General features: G+C 43.2%; 2 protein-coding genes across 3 annotated transcripts; one reads left to right on the top strand and one right to left on the bottom strand.

Moving 5' to 3' along the window:
- Positions 1-5,796: 5,796 nt before the first annotated feature.
- LOC128513142 (vitamin K-dependent protein C-like) lies at positions 5,797-12,850 on the top strand. The gene is made up of 9 exons (XM_053486796.1): positions 5,797-5,861; positions 6,058-6,098; positions 6,292-6,366; positions 7,958-8,115; positions 8,190-8,214; positions 8,985-9,125; positions 9,219-9,340; positions 10,376-10,493; positions 11,480-12,850. Coding segments are annotated over exons 2-9 (1,191 nt in total). The 5' UTR covers positions 5,797-5,861; positions 6,058-6,097; the 3' UTR covers positions 12,031-12,850.
- A 1,281-nt stretch (positions 12,851-14,131) lies between these two features.
- dusp28 (dual specificity phosphatase 28) lies at positions 14,132-16,817 on the bottom strand. Of its 2 annotated transcripts, XM_053486344.1 has the most exons (3): positions 16,232-16,817; positions 14,625-14,713; positions 14,132-14,231 (listed from the first exon to the last, which is right to left on the bottom strand). In XM_053486344.1, the coding sequence occupies exons 1-3, from the start codon at positions 16,577-16,579 to the stop codon at positions 14,132-14,134; spliced, it is 537 nt and encodes a 178-aa protein (XP_053342319.1). In that variant the 5' UTR covers positions 16,580-16,817. The 2 variants fall into 2 exon arrangements, with proteins under 2 accessions (XP_053342319.1, XP_053342320.1); XM_053486345.1 differs by lacking the exon at positions 14,132-14,231 and having other exon boundaries at positions 14,564-14,713.
- Positions 16,818-17,355: the final 538 nt, after the last annotated feature.

Below are 17,355 nucleotides of genomic sequence, written 5' to 3'. Positions count from 1 at the left end.
TAATGGGCAAACATCGGGGGTTGGAAACCATAGCAGCCCTCAAATGGGCTTAGGTTTGTGGCAGATCAGACGTGCAGGTTGTGAGAAAGTTCTGCCCGTATGAGGTAGCGGGCCCAGGAGCGCTGGCGATCAGCCACAAAACACCTTAGGTAGCGCTCCAGTTGTTGGTTGGTCCGTTCCGTCTGACCATTAGTCTGGGGATGGTATCCAGATGACAGACTACTAGTGGAATTGATCAGACGGCAGAAGGCCTTCCAGAACCGGGCGGTGAACTGGGGCCCCCTGTCCGTGACGATGTCTTTGGGAAACCCATGCAGGCGGACTACATGTTCCAGTGTTAGTTCAGCGGTGGTTTTGGCTAATGGGAGTCTGGTGAGGGCCACCAGGTGCACTGCCTTGGAGAACCGGTCAACAATGGTGAGTATGGTGTTTTTCCCTTCTGAAACCGGCAGGCCCGTGATGAAATCCAGGGCGATGTGCGTCCAGGGCCGTCGAGGAACGGGAAGTGGTTGGAGCTCTCCAGGGGATGGTTGATTTATGTCCTTGGCCCTGGCGCACACCGAGCACGCCTGAACGACTCAGTGACGTCCCTTCTCATGGAGGGCCACCAGAACGCCCGTCTGATGAATGAGAGGGTCCTCCGGGTCCCTTGGTGTCCGGCGACCGATGAGAAGTGGCCCCATTGGAGGACGTCCGATCTTACGTTCTGGGGTACGTAGAGTCGTCCAGGCGGCACGCCTGCCGGTCCGGTCTCTGCAGCCTGTGCCTGGCGGACTCTTGTCTCCAAGTTCCATTGAAGGGGTGCAATGATCCAGGAGGAGGGGATGACAGGCACGGGATCTGCCCGGGGAAGGTCTTCGTCGTACTGCCTTGATAGTGCATCGGCCTTGGTGTTCTTGGACCCCGGGCGGTACGACAGATGGAAGTCGTACTGTTCAAAAAAGAGGGCCCACCGTGCCTGTCGTGGATTGAGCTGCCTTAAGTTCCTGATGGTGATGAGGTTCTGGTGGTTGGTCCAGACGATGAACGGCTCACTGGCGCCCTGGAGCCAGTGACGCCATTCCTCCAAGGCCCACTTTATGACCAGCAGTTCGCGGTCCCTACCCCTTATCGCTGCTGAGTGGGGTTGAATTTCTTGGAGAAGAAACCACACGGGTGTAGTTTCTGGTCTGGACCTCGTTGGGAGAGAACGGCGCCGGCGCCCACATCCAACGCATCCACCTCCACAACGAAAGGTTTGTTGACGTCTGGGTGGAGAAGGATGGGAGCGGTGGTAAAACGGTGACACAGTTCTTGATAGAGAAGATGGCGGCGGGTGTGAGTCGAAACGGGTGAGGCGAGGGCCTGGTCAATGCAGTTAATGGTGCTGCAACTGTACTGTAGCCCCGGATAAAGCGACGATAGAAATTCGCAAACTCCATGATGGGCAGCTGGTGAGGAGGAGGGCCGGATGGTACCGTGGCGCAGGGCGTTGGCGACATACTCCTCCATGGCTTGTGTCTCGGTGGCCGACAGGGAGTAGAGGTGTCCGCGGGGGGGGGGGGGGGACGGAGCCCAACACAATGGCTGTGCAAATATGCATGAAAAGTGACTTAAGAAAGTGTCATGTGCAATGGTTAGTTATATAAATATGTAGTGCATGAATGTGTCCATGATTGTCCAGTCAATGTCAATGTTTAAAAAGATATTACTCCTGTGTGGTGGTGTAATTGAGAGACCTTATCGCCTGCGGGAAGAAGCTCCTCCTCAGTCTCTGTGTTGGCCTTCAGGGAGCCGAATCGCTTCCCAGACCGCAACAGAGAGAACAGTCCATTGTTGGGATGGCTGAGGTCCTTCAGGATCTTCCTGGCCTTGGTCCAGCACTGTTTGCTGTAAATTCGAGTGCAGGTCAGGGAGCTTGGTGCGGATGATGCGCTCAGCTGATCGCACCACCCTCTGTAGAGCTCGTCTGTCCTGCATAGTGCTGTTTCCAAACCAGGTCGTGATGTTTCCCGTCAGGATGCTCTCTATGGTACAGGAGTAGAAATTCCTGAGCACTTTAGAGGGCAGTCTGAAGTCTCTCAAGCGTCTGAGGTGGTAAAGACGCTGCCGGGCCTTTTTCACCACGGTATTGATGTGACAGGACCATGACAGGTCCTGCGTGATGTGAACACCGAGGTATCAGAAGCTGTCCACTCTCTCCACTGGGCTCCTGTTGATGATGGGGGTCTGGTAGTTCCTCTCCTGCTTCGTACTAAAGTCCACTATCAGCTTCGTTGTCTTGCTGACGTTCAGGAGGAGATTGTTCCTCTGGCACCAGTTCTCCAAATTTCCAATCTCCTCTAGGTAGGCCGACTCATCATTGTTGGTGATCAGGCCCACCACGACAGTGTCGTTAGCAAACTTGATGATGGCGGTGGAGTTGGTAGTGGCCACACAGTCGTGGTTGTACAAAGAGTACAGCAGGGGGCTCAGAACACAACCCTGGGGGCCTCCAGTGCTGAAAGTGAGTGAGGCTGAGACATGTCCACCCATCCTTACTGTCTGTGGTCTGCCAATCAGAAAAATGGAGATCCACTGACACATTGATGAGCTGAGTCCCAGGTGCTCCAGCTTGGTGGTAAGTGTGGAAGGAATTATGGTATTAAATGCAGAGCTGTAGTCGATGAAGAGCATTTTAACATAATTCCCTTTCCTAGTGTCCAGGTGAGTGAGCGATGTGTGGAGGAGATGTGAGATTGCTCGTCTGTGGAACGGTTCGGGTAGTATGCAAACTGTAGTGGGTCGAGTGTGTCTGGTAGTGAAGAAATGATGAAGTCTCTGACCCGGCGTTCAAAACACTTCATCATTACTGAGGTGAGAGCTACAGGGCGATAGTTATTGAGAGAAGCAGGATGTGGTTTCTTTGGGACAGGAACAATGATGGACTCTTTGAAGCATGTGGGGATCACTGACTGAGATAAAGAGATGTTGAATATCTCTGTGAACACAGGTGCTAGGTGGTCTGCGCAGGCTCTAAGGATACAGCCTGAGATGCCGTCTGGTCCAGCTGCTTTCCTGGTGTTCACTCTCCTGAAGGCTCTCCTCACGTCATGCTCGGTGATGATGAGCGCGTTTCCGGTGCTGGCAGTGTCTTCCTGTATGCAGCCGTTAGTGCTGCTAGCATTAGCATTGCTAGCTTCTTTAGCTGCAGCTTCAAAGCGAGCATAGAAAGTGTTCAGCTCGTCTGCCAGAGTTACGTCCGCGTTCGTCATACCGGTTGTTGGTGTTTTATAGTCCGTAATTGTCGTTAATCCCTGCCACAGGCTCCTAGAGTCACTCTGTTAGAGTTGTGACTCTAGTTTTCTCCTGTAGCGCTGCTTCGCCTCTTTCACTGCCTTCCGAACGCTATACGGTGCAACCTTGTACGGTTCCTTGTCCCCCGACACAAGTCCCGTGTTGTAGGCAGGGGTGCGAGATCTCAGAGCATCGCGGATGGTTTTATCCACCCATGGCTTCTGGTTGGGAAACGTTCTAATAGTCTTTTTCTCCATGGTATCATCCGCTAGTTTCCTAATGTGTTCCCAGTGTTGTGTTTGGTGCTGTGTGAGTGCCTCATGCAGCTTGCATAAGGCAGTGTCCGTGTCCGCTTGTGGTGGAATATTACCGGCACTTATTATGATCGATGTGAACTTCCGAGGTGGATAAAAAGGACAACACGTGATGGACAGTAGTTCCAGATTTGGTGTGCAGGAGCGTGTAAGATGAACAACGCTCGCGCTGCTGCACCAGCTGCTGTTCACTAGCTGCTGTTCACCATTAAACACATGCCGCCTCCCCTTGACTTCCCCGAGTCCCGTGTCCTGTCCATGCGGTGAACCGAGAAGAACTCGGCCGGCTGGATGGCGTGGTTCGGCGCCGCTGGGTTCAGCCATGTCTCGGTGAAGCAGAGGGGATTGCATTCCCGAATGTCTCTCTGGAACTTTATCCTTGCCCTGAGGTCATCGAGCTTGTTTTCCAGTGACTGGACGTTGGCGAGCAGGATGCTAGGCAGAGGTGTGCGGTGTGCACAAGCTCTCAGCCCGTTCCTGACGCCGGCTCGTTTCCCTCGAGGCCGCCGCTTCGCGTCGCCTCCTTTGTTCTCCCTCAGGATCCCACTCGGCCAGCTCGGATCGGGAGTTACATCGAATTGTGAGTACATTGTACACCAATAGAAACAAGAGTGTCTCTATCATACCTAATGTACTCAATGGTAATGATTTTGCCGATTTTAAAACACTGAAACTAACTTAAAAAACAAAAACAAAGAAAAAGGTGGTCAGAGTCGTGACGGCAGCCGGTCTCACCAGCGCCATCTTGAAAAGCTGATGCTTGAATTACTCCAAGGACACAATGACGACTCATCCAGGGCCTCGTACAAAAACCCAAAACAACGGCTAAATAACTGCAGGCCTCACTCACCTCAGTTAAGGTCTGTGTTCATTATTTAGCAATGAGAAAGAGACTGGGGGCAAAATGGCATCCACAGGAAGACAGGAAGGAGATTATCCACTCATAAGTTCATGAACTCAAACTTAAGCGCACTTGGGTTCTGCAGCAGAACAATGATCCGAAACACAATAGCAAGTCCACCTCTGAAGGGCTCAAATCAATACAAATACAAAATTAATGATTGGGAGTTGTCTAGTCAAAGTCTGGACTTACTGTAAATGTGATTGAGATCCTTAAACAGGCTGTTCAAGCTTAAAAACTCTCTAATGTGGCTGAATTAAAACAATTCTGCAGAGAAAAGCGGGCAATAACTCCTCCACATTAATTTTGGAAAGACTCATTGCCAGTTATTGCAAACTTAAAAACAACCAGTTATTAAGTTTAGGGGGCAATTATTTTTTCACTATAAGGCCAGGACAGGACAGGTTTTGAAATTTTTTTTGCCTTTAATAAATAAAAACATCATTTAAAAACTGCATTTTCTATTTAATCTGGTTATCCTTGTGTATTATTTAAATTAGTTTAATGATCTCAATCATTTAATTCAATTAAATTTACTCACTCACTCATTTTCTATACCGCCTTATCCTGTATTTAGGGTCGCGGGGGGCCTGGAGCCTATCCCAGGAGGCTTAGGGCACGAGGTAGGGTACACCCTGGACAGGGTGCCAATCCATCGCAGGGCACACACATACACACACTCACACACCCCTTCACCAGAGTACCCGGAGGAAACCCACCAAGCACAGGGAGAAACAAAGCAAAGCAAACAGAGACGGGAATCGAGCCTGGCCAGGAATCCAACCTGGACCCCGGAGGTGCAAGGCGACAGTGCTAACCACTACACCACCATGCACATTTAAATTTAATTAAATTTAAGTTTTATTTGTATAGCGCTTTTAACAATTGACATTGTCGCAAAGCAGCTTTACACAATCAAAAGAATTATTTAAGTTTGTATGAAATGTGAATGTTTATTAAAATGATAAGCCGAGGACGATGTGTTAATGTAACAATTATTTCAACAGTTAATGAGACAAAAAAAACATAGCTTGTCATGTTACTGAGACTTGTGTGTCTTGTTAAAAGTTACAGCTTTATATCTGACTGTTACAAAACACTAACACTGGAGACTCCTTACAAATTTCTTAAATAATATCTCCTTACAAAAAAAAATCCACAATATGTTATATTTTAAATTAAGCGCTCGATTTATTATCAGGTTACAGTTAGCCATAGACTTCTTTTTTTTCCACGTTGTTTAGTCTGTTGTCCGCTCCGGCCGTTCAGATTTCTGAATTTGTGCTGTCCAGAGGTTAGAGGGCAGAACAGACTCTGGGTAAGCACATTAGTCAGTCATTAACACAATTTAAACACAACATCCCCCATCACTGCTCTTTATTTTTCAACATGTAAGTATAATGGTGATTAGATTTTTTATATATATTTATATATAGATGTACATTCAGAAGTGTATCGATGGTTTATCTCTGCATGCCTAGGTGTTGCATGCGTACTGTATATACAGATTACTTACGCTTGTTTAGAAGTTTGAGAGACAGGAACATGCAGTCCTACATTTTCTGACTCGTGTATTTTCCCATCTAGATCTTCCGTGCAGACAGTGTGTCAGTCAGACCTGCTATCTAGTAAGACGTCTTTCCTTTGCTTTTTTAAGTCGTATTATCAGACAAACTGTATAATCTGACGTGTCGATAATGATTTATACGCAAACCTTCTCTTATGTTCATAATGTTCTATATATATATTTTTTTGCATTGTTGGTATATTAATATAATTTATATGATAAATAATAACGTGGATTTGGGTGTTGTTACACAGTGACCATGGCGAGGACGCCTTTCCTCTGCTTTGCCTTGATTTCACTCTGGGCTGCTTTTGCTGTCTGTACGTCAGGTACGAACTGAAAATTCAGTTATTTGCTGAAGTATTGGTGCCTTTGTTCAATAATAAAAAATAAAAAAAATCATAAAATCATAAATAACACATTAAAATACAGGTAAATATTAGCTGTTCTAATATTTCTGCTTATTTCCAGTATGTAGACTACGCTTACATTTAGGCATTTGGCACACGTTTCAGAGTAACTTACAAGAAGTGCTTTGAAGTGCTTTAAACTAGAAATAAGCACAGTACTTTTTTTTTTTTACATTTTATAAATTTATGGGTTTTGCTTTTGTTTGTTTGTTTGTTTTTGGCAATCTGAGCAGAAATTGTGGGGCTAGGGGTAGCTCAGTGGTTAAGGCTTTGGACTACGGTTCGGAAGATCCCAGGTTCAAATCCCACAACCACCAAATTGCCACTGTTGGGCCCTTGAGCAAGGCCCTTAACCCTCAACTGTTCAGATGTATAATGAGATAAAAAATGTAAGTCGCTCTGGATAAGAGTGTCTGCCGAAGGCCTAAATGTAAATTCTCTGCCTAGTGCACAGCGAATAGAAGTGTGTGAGCTTCGTGTCAGATCTATCAATAAATCTGTAACATGTTCACACCACAGTTGATATGAGGGAGGAAATTCTTCTTCCTGCATAATGCATGAACTGCTTGTTAAGTTGAGTTTGTTAAAATGGGAATTTTGATAAAACCTGGCTCTCTTTTATCTTCATTGTTAGCCCATTAAGGCTTGTGCAATGCATATTCTCTAGAAAGATTTAGATAGATAGATAGATAGATAGATAGATAGATAGATAGATAGATAGATAGATAGATAGATAGCGCACTTCCCATTGGTATCTCCATTTGTATTTGCTTAGGACACATTACCTCTTAATTCCTAATAATACAGTCTCTTTTCGTATATACACCAAGCAGCCATAACATTAGAATGGATTGTGTAGGTATTAAGCCCAATATTGTGCCACCAGGGCATGAATCAACAAGACCTCTTTGTTAGTGCTATGGTGTCTGGCACTGAGAATTTAGTGGCGGATCAATGTGATCATGGATCACACATGGATCAGACTTGTTTGTTCCATGGATGCTCGATCGAATTGGGAGGCCGGATCAACAACATTGAGCTCTTTGCTTGCTATGCCCCATACACAGCAGATACACTGTTCTGATACCTTTCTTGCAGCTTTGACTTTTTCTAGTGGTATTTTGGCATTTCTATGGGATCGGACCGGGCGAGCTGGTCTCTGGTAATCATTTATGGCACTTATCCAGAGACTTACAATTTTATCCCATTAGAAATCTGAGCAGTTGAGGGTTAAGGGCCTTGCTTAAGGGCCCAATAAGAGTAACTTGGTGCCGGTGGGGTTTGAACCTTGCACTTTCCGAACCGTAGTTAGATGCCCTAACCACTGACCCCAAATGGATGAGCCTTGGATACCTATGATCCTGTCACCAGTTTACTGATATATAATTGATAATCAATATTATTTATTTCACCCAGCAGTGGTATTAATGTTACGGCTGATTGGCATATAATCATAATTACTTTTGTAGTATCAGACCCTAGCAATTGATTAGTTTATTGTATGAATCAGTTTTCTACAGCAGTCCGAAAGCAAACATGCTCCTGCGCTCCAGGCGCGCTAACAGCTTCCTGGAGGAACTCAAGGCCCCGTCTTTGGAGCGGGAATGTATTGAGGAGCGGTGTGACTTCGAAGAGGCGAAAGAGATTTACCGGTCCAAAGAGTCCACGGTTAGTCATTGCTTCATCTGATGATTCGAACGTCTGTGCGATATCTGACTATGTCTGCTCTTCTTCTCTTACAGTTAAAGTTCTGGGCCTTTTATGAAGGTGAGTGTCGGATTCAGTTAACATAAATTGTGGAATATTTGTCTAAAGCACATACTATGTTTAAGATCTATGGAATGATTTATGTTTTCCTTCTCATAATCATGACTACGCTCTAGTCGCTTTGAACGTCACTACAATAAATAAAATAATAGCGCATTTACTAGATGCTTTAATCACAGAATGATTTTTAAATCAATATTTCAAAACTGTTTTGGGAGTAGTGGTTTATTTTTTTATAAAAAATATGCATTATTTTTATTTTTAAATATTTGTTCATTACACATGTTTAGTGATCGATGTGCTGGCTGTTAGCTTTAGCTACCGTTTACCATTTTAAAGCCGTGTCTAAGATCGGAGTCTTTTGCAGAGAAATCCAGCGTAGTGAAATGGTGGAGGCGTGGGTGCAAACATTGGGGTCGAAGTCCCAGAATGGAAGGAAGCTACACAGTGCAGCAACTCTGAGTTACAGCAAAGGCTAGTTAGTAATCGACTCCAGGATTAGCATGACGTTTTGGGCTACAGTGTAGAGTGTAGAGATGTAGCAGTCAGAGAGCTGAACAAACTGAAGGACTAAAGTCTAACGAGCTAGAAATGAAAGCAAGCGTGGGCTAAATCTCACTGCAGACGAACGTATTAACCCGAGTGAACACAAAGCAACATGAACGTAAGATTTGAACGACTGCACAAAAAAGTCAATTGATGCAGTAAAGATCACATGCTAAATATGAAGGACGTTATGCAGTGAATTCAGAGCTGACTTCATTTTTCAGATAGCACACACACCAACTGCTCAGCTGACAACGGAGGCTGCGATCACAACTGCCACGAGCGGAAAGACAAGACAGGACGCTACTGTAGCTGCATTAACGGATACACACTCCATGAAGACTTCAAACAGTGTGTTCCTAAAAGTAGGGATGCAGGAATCTTCTTATCATGGAATTACGTTACATTCCGGGTTACGGGTCGTTAATGCTGAACATTTTTGTTTCTCTGATTTCCAGATCAGCAGTCTTGCGGGCAGATTTTGATCGCTAAGTCGTCCTACAAAACAAAGCCTGATGAAGGTCTACGACCTTGGCTTGTTGGTGGTGAAGTTGGCAAAAGGGGAGAGAGTCCCTGGCAGGTATAAGAATAAGCAGGGATCTTGGAGGGAAAATTCTTTTTTTTTCTTTGACAAACTGGTTATCACCGGAATTTTTTAGGTTGTTTCGGTACACAAATTTAAAATTTAAAGTTTTTTTTTTATTTAGTCTTAAATCAATATTGAGATGCATTAAGTTAACATAGGTCTTGGTCATTATAAATTCTCTTGCTACTGTATGCACACTGACCTTGACGTTTGTCACCCAGAATACGAGTGCAGTGAAAATAATCAGGACCAAACTGTACAACCCTTGTTCCGTGCAAACATGCATTCATCGCTTATTTCCGGGAAAAGAAAAAAATAAAATTAATAATAGATACAGCTTATCTTTGCAAGATACAACTCAGTGGGACTGCGGAAGCTTCATGTGAGTCTAAGCTGAACTTTGGAATGCATTTTCGCAAGGAACAAAGGAAATTTGTGGAATTCTGAGTACTTACATCGTGCTTATATTCTTGTGATTCTGGGCCTGTTTCAGGGCAGGACTCATAGTCACAAGGTTTATTTTTTACCTAGAGCAATTCCTTCTAAACACTGGATCATTAGCAGACTTTTATAGGTCACTTTCGTGGTTGTCATGGCTCTCGGTTATAACATTTCTTTGGTGCTCAAACAGTGACATACGATATATTTTTTTTATACAGAAGGGTTTTAGACGGTGTATTAGCGACTCGACCATCACTCACGTGCTCCCGATTACATTTACAGCATTTGGCGGACGCCATTATCCAGAGCGACTTACATTTTATCTCATTTATACATTTGGACAGTTAAGAGTTAAAAGCTTTGCTCAAGAGCCAAACAAAGGCAACTTGGTGGTGGTGGGGTTTCGATCGGTAGTCCAACACCTTAACCACTATTTTCACACAGCACCAAACATGTCAACCCCGAGTCCAGACAGCATATTAGGTGTACAAACAACCTGAAAGATCTTACAGTTTGTATGTCTGAGATAACCATGAGGTATTAAATTGTTTCAATGCAGTGCAGTTTATATTTGTTTCCCATTTCCAGGCTCTTATTTTGAATTCCAAAGGACATTTTCACTGTGGCGGCGTCTTGCTCGATGAACTCTGGGTTCTCACTGCCGCTCACTGTCTTGAGGGATTCAGTCGCTTCAGTGTCAGACTGGGTTTGTTTAATTTTTTTTATTTATATATATAGTAATGATTTGCTTTTTTATGAAATAATAACAGCTTTAGTCATTAGAACATTCTAGGTTTTATCTAGAGCCTATTTAGAACTCCGGTACCCATGAGGAGCCCTGTTTTCCAGGGTTACTGGTGGTGTGTATTCTGGATCTGGTGTCCAATCGATTGGCTGACATTCTACCAGATCATAGCAGTTTAGTCATTGGTATTGAGTGACTGGTTTACATCAGCCTATTCAAATACTTCAGTAACTTCAGCAATCCTCATATTGGTGTAGCTAATCCCTTGTCCGTTTGACCTCCCTGACAGCCTCGACACTTGACCTCACCCCAGAACTTCCATGGTATAGCAGTAGCTCATTACATTCAAAATGTTGATGGCTAAACAGATTACTAGCCATTCCCTCCTTTACTACCAAGGAATGACTTTGGAAATCTTTAAAACACCAAGATAAAACCTAAATCTGTGTATTCTGGGGTCGGCACTATTGCCTTGCACCTCCAGGGTCCGGGTTTAATTCCCAGCCAGGTTCGATTCCCGCCTCTATGTGCACGGAGCTTGCATGGTCTCGCCATGCTTGGTGGGCTTCCTTTTGGGTACTCCAGTTTCCTCCCACAGTCCAAAGACCTGCAAGTTAGGCTTACTGGCGTTCCTAAATTGCCTGTAGTGTGTGTGTGTATGTGTGTGTGTGCCCTGCGATGGATTGGCACCCTGTCCGTTGTGTACCCCACCTCGTGCCCTAAGTCTCCTGGGATAGGCTTCAGGCCCCCCGCGACCCTGAAAAAAGGATAAAAAGGTATAGACGATGAGTGAGTTAGTATATGGTACAGCTATGGACACATATGATGCTTCTTTTATATTTCACCAACATACAGTATGTTAATACCTCATTTCCAAAGTGTACCTTTGCTGCATAAAAACTTCTGTCAATGTTGCTGCATTCTAACTAACACATAACGACCTTTAGGTGACTACAAGCGTTTCGAGTTTGAAAATTCCGAGGTCACCCGTCCTGTGGTAAAATCTGTCCCCCACCCAAATTACAACAGCCTGAGGGCAGACAACGACATCGCGCTTCTGCGTTTGGACTCACCCATAACGTTCAGCACGTTTATCGTCCCTGCCTGCCTCCCGAGTCAAGACCTGGCCTCCCGAGTGCTCCACCTGAATGGCACCATGACGGTGGTGACGGGTTGGGGCTCAGAAAAGGAAGGGGTGGCTCCGCACAGCTCGCCTCTTAAACACATCAACGTGCCGATTGTGGAGGCATCAGAGTGCTCACGCTACATGGTCAACAACCTAACACAGAACGTGCTGTGCGCCGGGAGCATCGGGAGCGTCAAGGACGCCTGCACCGGTGACAGCGGCGGCCCCATGATGACGCTGTACCGCAACACATGGTTCCTCGTCGGCCTGGTGTCCTGGGGCGAGGGCTGCGGCCACATGGACAAACTGGGAATCTACACCAAAGTCTCCAATTATATGGAGTGGATTGATAGCGTGAAGAAGCAGCTGTGATCGAATCTCATTGATCCGGTTCGTTCCAGATTTTAGTTTGCTCAACAACAAAAAAATAACCTATTTAATCTCATATCTTGTGTTTTTCCGCAAAGTTAATTATGTAACGCACTATTAATCACGAAAGCCCTTTCAACGTATGATGACCATAGATTACTGGAGAAATATAATCTGCTACTGATTACAGAAATTATAAATGTATTAAACAATGCTGTGGTTCCTTCTCATAATCATGACTACGCCCTCGTCCCTTTGAGCGTCGCTACAACAAATAAAATAATAGCGCATTCTGGTCCCTCGTATACCAAAGCAAAGCCTCTTATACCCAATGCAATCATTCTTATTAGATTGAAACATGACACGTCATATATGTGATCATTTTATAAGCAGGTTTATTAAATGTTTGGAGCTCTACACACGTCTGCTATGGGCAATCGTTCCTCTTTAAAAAACCGAGTTCTGCCCAGGGTTCATCTTGTTTCAGAAGGGACCACAGCCGCAGTTTGCCTCCAAAGACAGAAATTTTTGTATATAAGAATTTATGATGCAGACCAATGATGCCTAGATAGATAAAAGATTTGTTTTCAATGATGCAAAAATATATAACAACAATGGAAAACAAATAAATGGTTAAACTAGAGAAATGCAGATTTTAGTCTTTAGGCTGATTTGCTGTCTACCCAAGAATGGTGATATACAGTATATACATGATGTTAAATGCGTTCAAATGCTTTTAATAGCTTTAAATCAGATGTTCATGCACCTGCAGAATAATCTCCTACTGTTTAAATAAAAGTACAAAGATTATGACACAAGAATATATCAGCGTCTACTCAGTGACTGCTCACAATATCACATTACACAGTGCCTGACTGCATGCGTTAATTAAAATGTATTATGGAATTATTAATCCAGAACGTTCAGTATTGTTCGCTTAGACGTCATTTCACTAATTATCATAGCGTCATCAATTCCAATGCTCATCTAATCTCTCAGGTACTTAAAAATATTATTATATATTAATTAATTAATTAATTAATTAATTAATTGATTAATTTATTGATTAATTAATTAATTAATTATTTTATACTTTATTATTATGTATAATATAATATATTATAAAATAAGATTCATCCCACAGTGGGAAAATTTCAAATATATGATATGATATGATATGATTATCTATATATAATCATATTATATATTTAAAATTTTCCCACTGTGGGATGAATCTTATTTTATTATATATATACACTACCGTTCAAAAGGTTGGGGTCACTTTCTAACTCCATGATGGTTCCTGATTTTTATTTCTTTCTACATTGTAAAGGAATGCTGAAGGCGTCCAAAAAAATGCATTAATCCTCTTTTGAACAGTTAATGGTGAGATGTTTCTGCTACTTCTGCTCTGTAGAGACTTCATAACGCCTCTAATCTGAGGTGCTGTTAATTGGTCATTTTTCAGGCTGATAACTCTAAATGAACTTCTCGTCTGCGGCAGAGGTAGGTTTTGGTCTCGCCCTCCTGGGACGGCCTTCATGAGAGCCAGTTTCATTATGGTGCTTGACGGATTTTGCAAATGCACTCGACGACAATACTGTTCTTGCAAGAACTATTACAGAAAGGCGGACCTCTGTGTCTTAAAATAACAACTAACTGTTGTTTTTCTTGTTGTTAAGTAATAACCTAATTCCACGTGTTATTTTATAGTTTTGTCAGTACAGTATTGTCGTAGAATGTAGAAAATAAATCACTAAACAAAAACAAAGGAATTTGCAAGTGACCCCAAACTCTTGAACGGTAGTGTGTGTAATATGTAATACATTTATAACAATATTTATATATGAATATATATAAAATATATAATATAATATATTATCATTATAATATTTTTCATTACTTAATAAATTATTTAATAAATAAAAAAATGCAGAAATGCCATTTAAACCAGTTCTGAAAATGTACTCTTAACATTACTCGTTATCTTAATTAGCTTTTGAAGCTCTAGTGCAAAACTTCAGACACTGAACATCTGATCTACTCCCATACACTTTGTATGATATGATTTGTTCATGTGAAAGCATAACTAACTACACACCATTTATGATACGTTGCATTTCTTTCGTGACGTATGTCCTCTGTGAAATAGTCGCTGTAGGGAAAGCTGGCCGAACCGTACACCTCTGTGTTCTGCTGTTGCTCTGGATGGAAAGCATACAGTACGAAACTCAAATGAATCAACAGAGATTTAAAAGGAAAATAAGTTCAACAACATGTATGGGTCTTCTTTTTTAACATGACACACATTCAATAGTTTAGGTTTTTTAATTATTATCAATTTGCACAGCAACTTATTTAACAATAACTTATTTAACAAATGTATATATTGCTATATATTTTGAAACCCTGAGAATAAAGCTAATGCAAAGAGAACAATCTACAAAATATCATTAATCAGGTTCCAAAAAAGTGTTAAACACATTAAATCTCTATGCCTTGCATCAATTTATATAAAGATAACGTGGAAAATAAACGTGGAGGGGTTTTTTTTGTTTTAAGACGGAGAGCTGTTCAGATTGCTGCTTGTTGTTGACCTCCTGTTCTGCAGCTCCTGCTCGTATCGCTCAAGCTGAGCCCAAAAGCCTGGGTTTGGCTCCACTACCGATCGGGCGCTCTTCACCATCTGATGAAACAAAAGGAAAACATTAGAAACAATTAAATCCAATGATATTACATTTTAGAAATATAAAATGATCCCTATGTAAGCATTTATAAAGTATTTCATAATGAATGGGGAAACAAATAATAATTACAGAATAACAAAATACAGTTACAGGAAAAAAAACACATGTCAAGAAAGACATTTTAAGACTCAAAATAATTCATTAAAATATGAAAATAATATTATATAAAACACATGAAACAGATCACATGTATGAGTCAACACGACACTAATGAAAAAGTCATCTAAATGCGGACCAGATGGTACGCTGTGGAGACCCTTTGATGTGATAGCTACAAGAAATAACAAGTAAAGTACAAAATTACGTTTAAAGACACATCTGCAAAGATGAAAAAGCCCACTAATGAGTTCCAGACTGTGCTGGGAGGAAACCTGTTCTTTATTGGTTTGACTTGCCCGGTGGAGCTCGTGCAGTGCGTCTATATGTGTTTCCTCGTACATCTGATAAAGAATTGGAAGCTACAGTAAGCAGGTGAAGAGGACGTTGGACACCCAGTGCAGGCATCCTCAGCCAACTGGGACTATGAGAAGGGCCAGTGGAAATGAATTTAAATCGAACCTTGACCCTGGAGGTGCAAGTTGACAGTGCTAACAACTTAAGCCACTGTGCTGCCAGAGTCGACTCTGTGTCATTTAAAAAAAAAAGAAAGCTGATTCATAGAAGGAATCAGACTCACTTTAGACTTTTGGAAAGGATGAACAGGAACAAAATCAGACTGATCTCACACATTAAAAATACAGTATAATTATACATAAATAAACATATCAATAAATACAAGTAAATACAAGAAGAAACATGAGTGAGTCGGTTCAGAGAGAGTCGGTTCAGACTCGGTGGTGTAGTGGTTAGCGCTGTCGCCTTCCACCTCCAGGGTGAGGGCTCGATTCCCGTCTCTGTGTGAATGGAGTTTGCATGTTCTCCCCATGCCTGGTGGGTTTCCTCCGGGTACTCCGGTTTCCTCCCACAGTCCAAAGATGTGCAGATTAGGCTAATTGGCTTCCCAAATTGCCCAATGGGCATGGGTGTGTGAGTTTGTGTATGTTTGTGTGTGTGCCCTGTGATGGATTGGCACCCTGTCCAGGGTGTACCCTGCCTCATGCCCTAAGCCTAAGTATAGAAAATAAGTGAGTGAGTATATAAGAGGCCAAAAATTGGTAAGGACTAAATTAATTCAAGAAACTGTGGCACGGTGGGTTTGATTCCTGCCTCGGGTTTGAATGGAGTTTGGATGTTGTCCTGGGTTTCTCTGAGTATTCTGGTTTCCTCCCACAAAATAATTGGGTCTAATCGGCATTCCCAAATTTCCCGTAATGTGTGTGTGTGTGTGCCCTGCGATGTATTGGCGCCCCGTTCAGGGTGTACCCTGCCTTAGGCTCCAGGCCCTCCGCGCCCCTGAATACGGGATAAATATGTATAGGCGATGAGTAAGAGTGAGTGATTACAGAAGATAAGTGTACCTCGTACGCCTGAGTTAAGGACAGGCTCTGGTGCTTCATGAGATACGCGATACAAATTGTAGCCGAGCGGCTGCGGCCATTTTTGCAGTAGACGACGGTGCGGCCACCGCGCGCCTCTTCGCAGAGTATGACGTCAGCACAGCGGTCAAAGTGCGAGTGCAGGTCCTCGTTGGGGTCGTCGTACACCGGCACGCGCAGAGTGCTGATCCGGGCTGAAGTGGGACACGGCTGCTGCTGGGACACGTTGATACAGAGGGTGACTGCCTCCTTCTGGAGGAGCTCGTCACTGCAGGCTGAGCGAGCATTGCTGATGAACAGCGAGTCTGTAACCCTACACAGCTTCAGCATTCAGCTTTCTCTCTCTCTCTCTCTCTCTCTATCTCTATCTGAATTAGAATGATTAAATCTCCTATCAGACAAATCTTGCTTGCATGCTCACTTATCCGGTCCTACTTACATGCATGTTGTATTTCAGTGCCGTAGACTCTCTCAAATACCACACACACAGACAGACACCAAAATTACACACTGCACTGCTAAATTTATTACATGGTAAGAGAGGCACAGTGTAGCAGCCACGAGGTGTCTTCATGGTCCTAATGCTGATACTTTAACTGTTATAGTTGCATATTAAATGTAAGTATTGTAAGTATTGTAAATGTATTAAGTGTTTCTAATCCAGTTCTTGTTTTTGTTAAATTCAGCAAATATCCCTCCACTGGCTGCTGGCTGTCCATTCTATGTGTATCCTGGAATAAACCTTCTCCATGTACATAGCCATGGTTTTAAAAAAAGTGGTTTAAGATTGTGCTACACATCAATATTCCAGCCAATCAGAAGCAGGGGGGGGGGTTGTTTATGTTTTTACAAGGGGGCAAGGGGAGGGGAATAGAGAATGGTGAAAGGGCCAGTTGGAGACAGAGCAGTAATAGAGGTGTTTCCATATGAGGGACCTGGAATCATTTCCAAAAACACTTGACCCCAAAGCATGATCCATTTTGATCAGTGAGAACACAATCGTTCCGCGCTCGGGAATAAATCATTCCTGGGCACAGTACTAATCATTCTTGCCAAGTGTAAAAGTGCCTGCTAATCTGCTAAAGCGCTTGGCTATATTTAGAAGG

The sequence above is a fragment of the Clarias gariepinus genome, chromosome 25 (genome assembly GCF_024256425.1).
Source record: "Clarias gariepinus isolate MV-2021 ecotype Netherlands chromosome 25, CGAR_prim_01v2, whole genome shotgun sequence".
In the NCBI taxonomy this organism is placed as follows: Eukaryota; Metazoa; Chordata; class Actinopteri; order Siluriformes; family Clariidae; genus Clarias; species Clarias gariepinus.
The sequence above is the reverse complement of the archived record's forward strand: the minus strand, read 5'-3'. Positions and strand labels throughout refer to the sequence as shown.

Coding starts and splice junctions, on each gene's coding strand:
- LOC128513142 (XM_053486796.1), top strand. Junction 8,215..8,984: donor GTTCTGGGCCTTTTATGAAG/GTGAGTGTCGGA, acceptor TTCATTTTTCAG/ATAGCACACACACCAACTGC. Junction 9,126..9,218: donor CAAACAGTGTGTTCCTAAAA/GTAGGGATGCAG, acceptor TCTGATTTCCAG/ATCAGCAGTCTTGCGGGCAG.
- dusp28 (XM_053486344.1), bottom strand. CDS start 16,579: ATGCTGAAGCTGTGTAGGGTTACAGACTCGCTGTTCATCAGCAATGCT. Junction 14,714..16,231: donor CCTTAACTCAGGCGTACGAG/GTACACTTATCT, acceptor TTGTTTCATCAG/ATGGTGAAGAGCGCCCGATC. Junction 14,232..14,624: donor CAGGAGCTGCAGAACAGGAG/GTCAACAACAAG, acceptor CTTTCCATCCAG/AGCAACAGCAGAACACAGAG.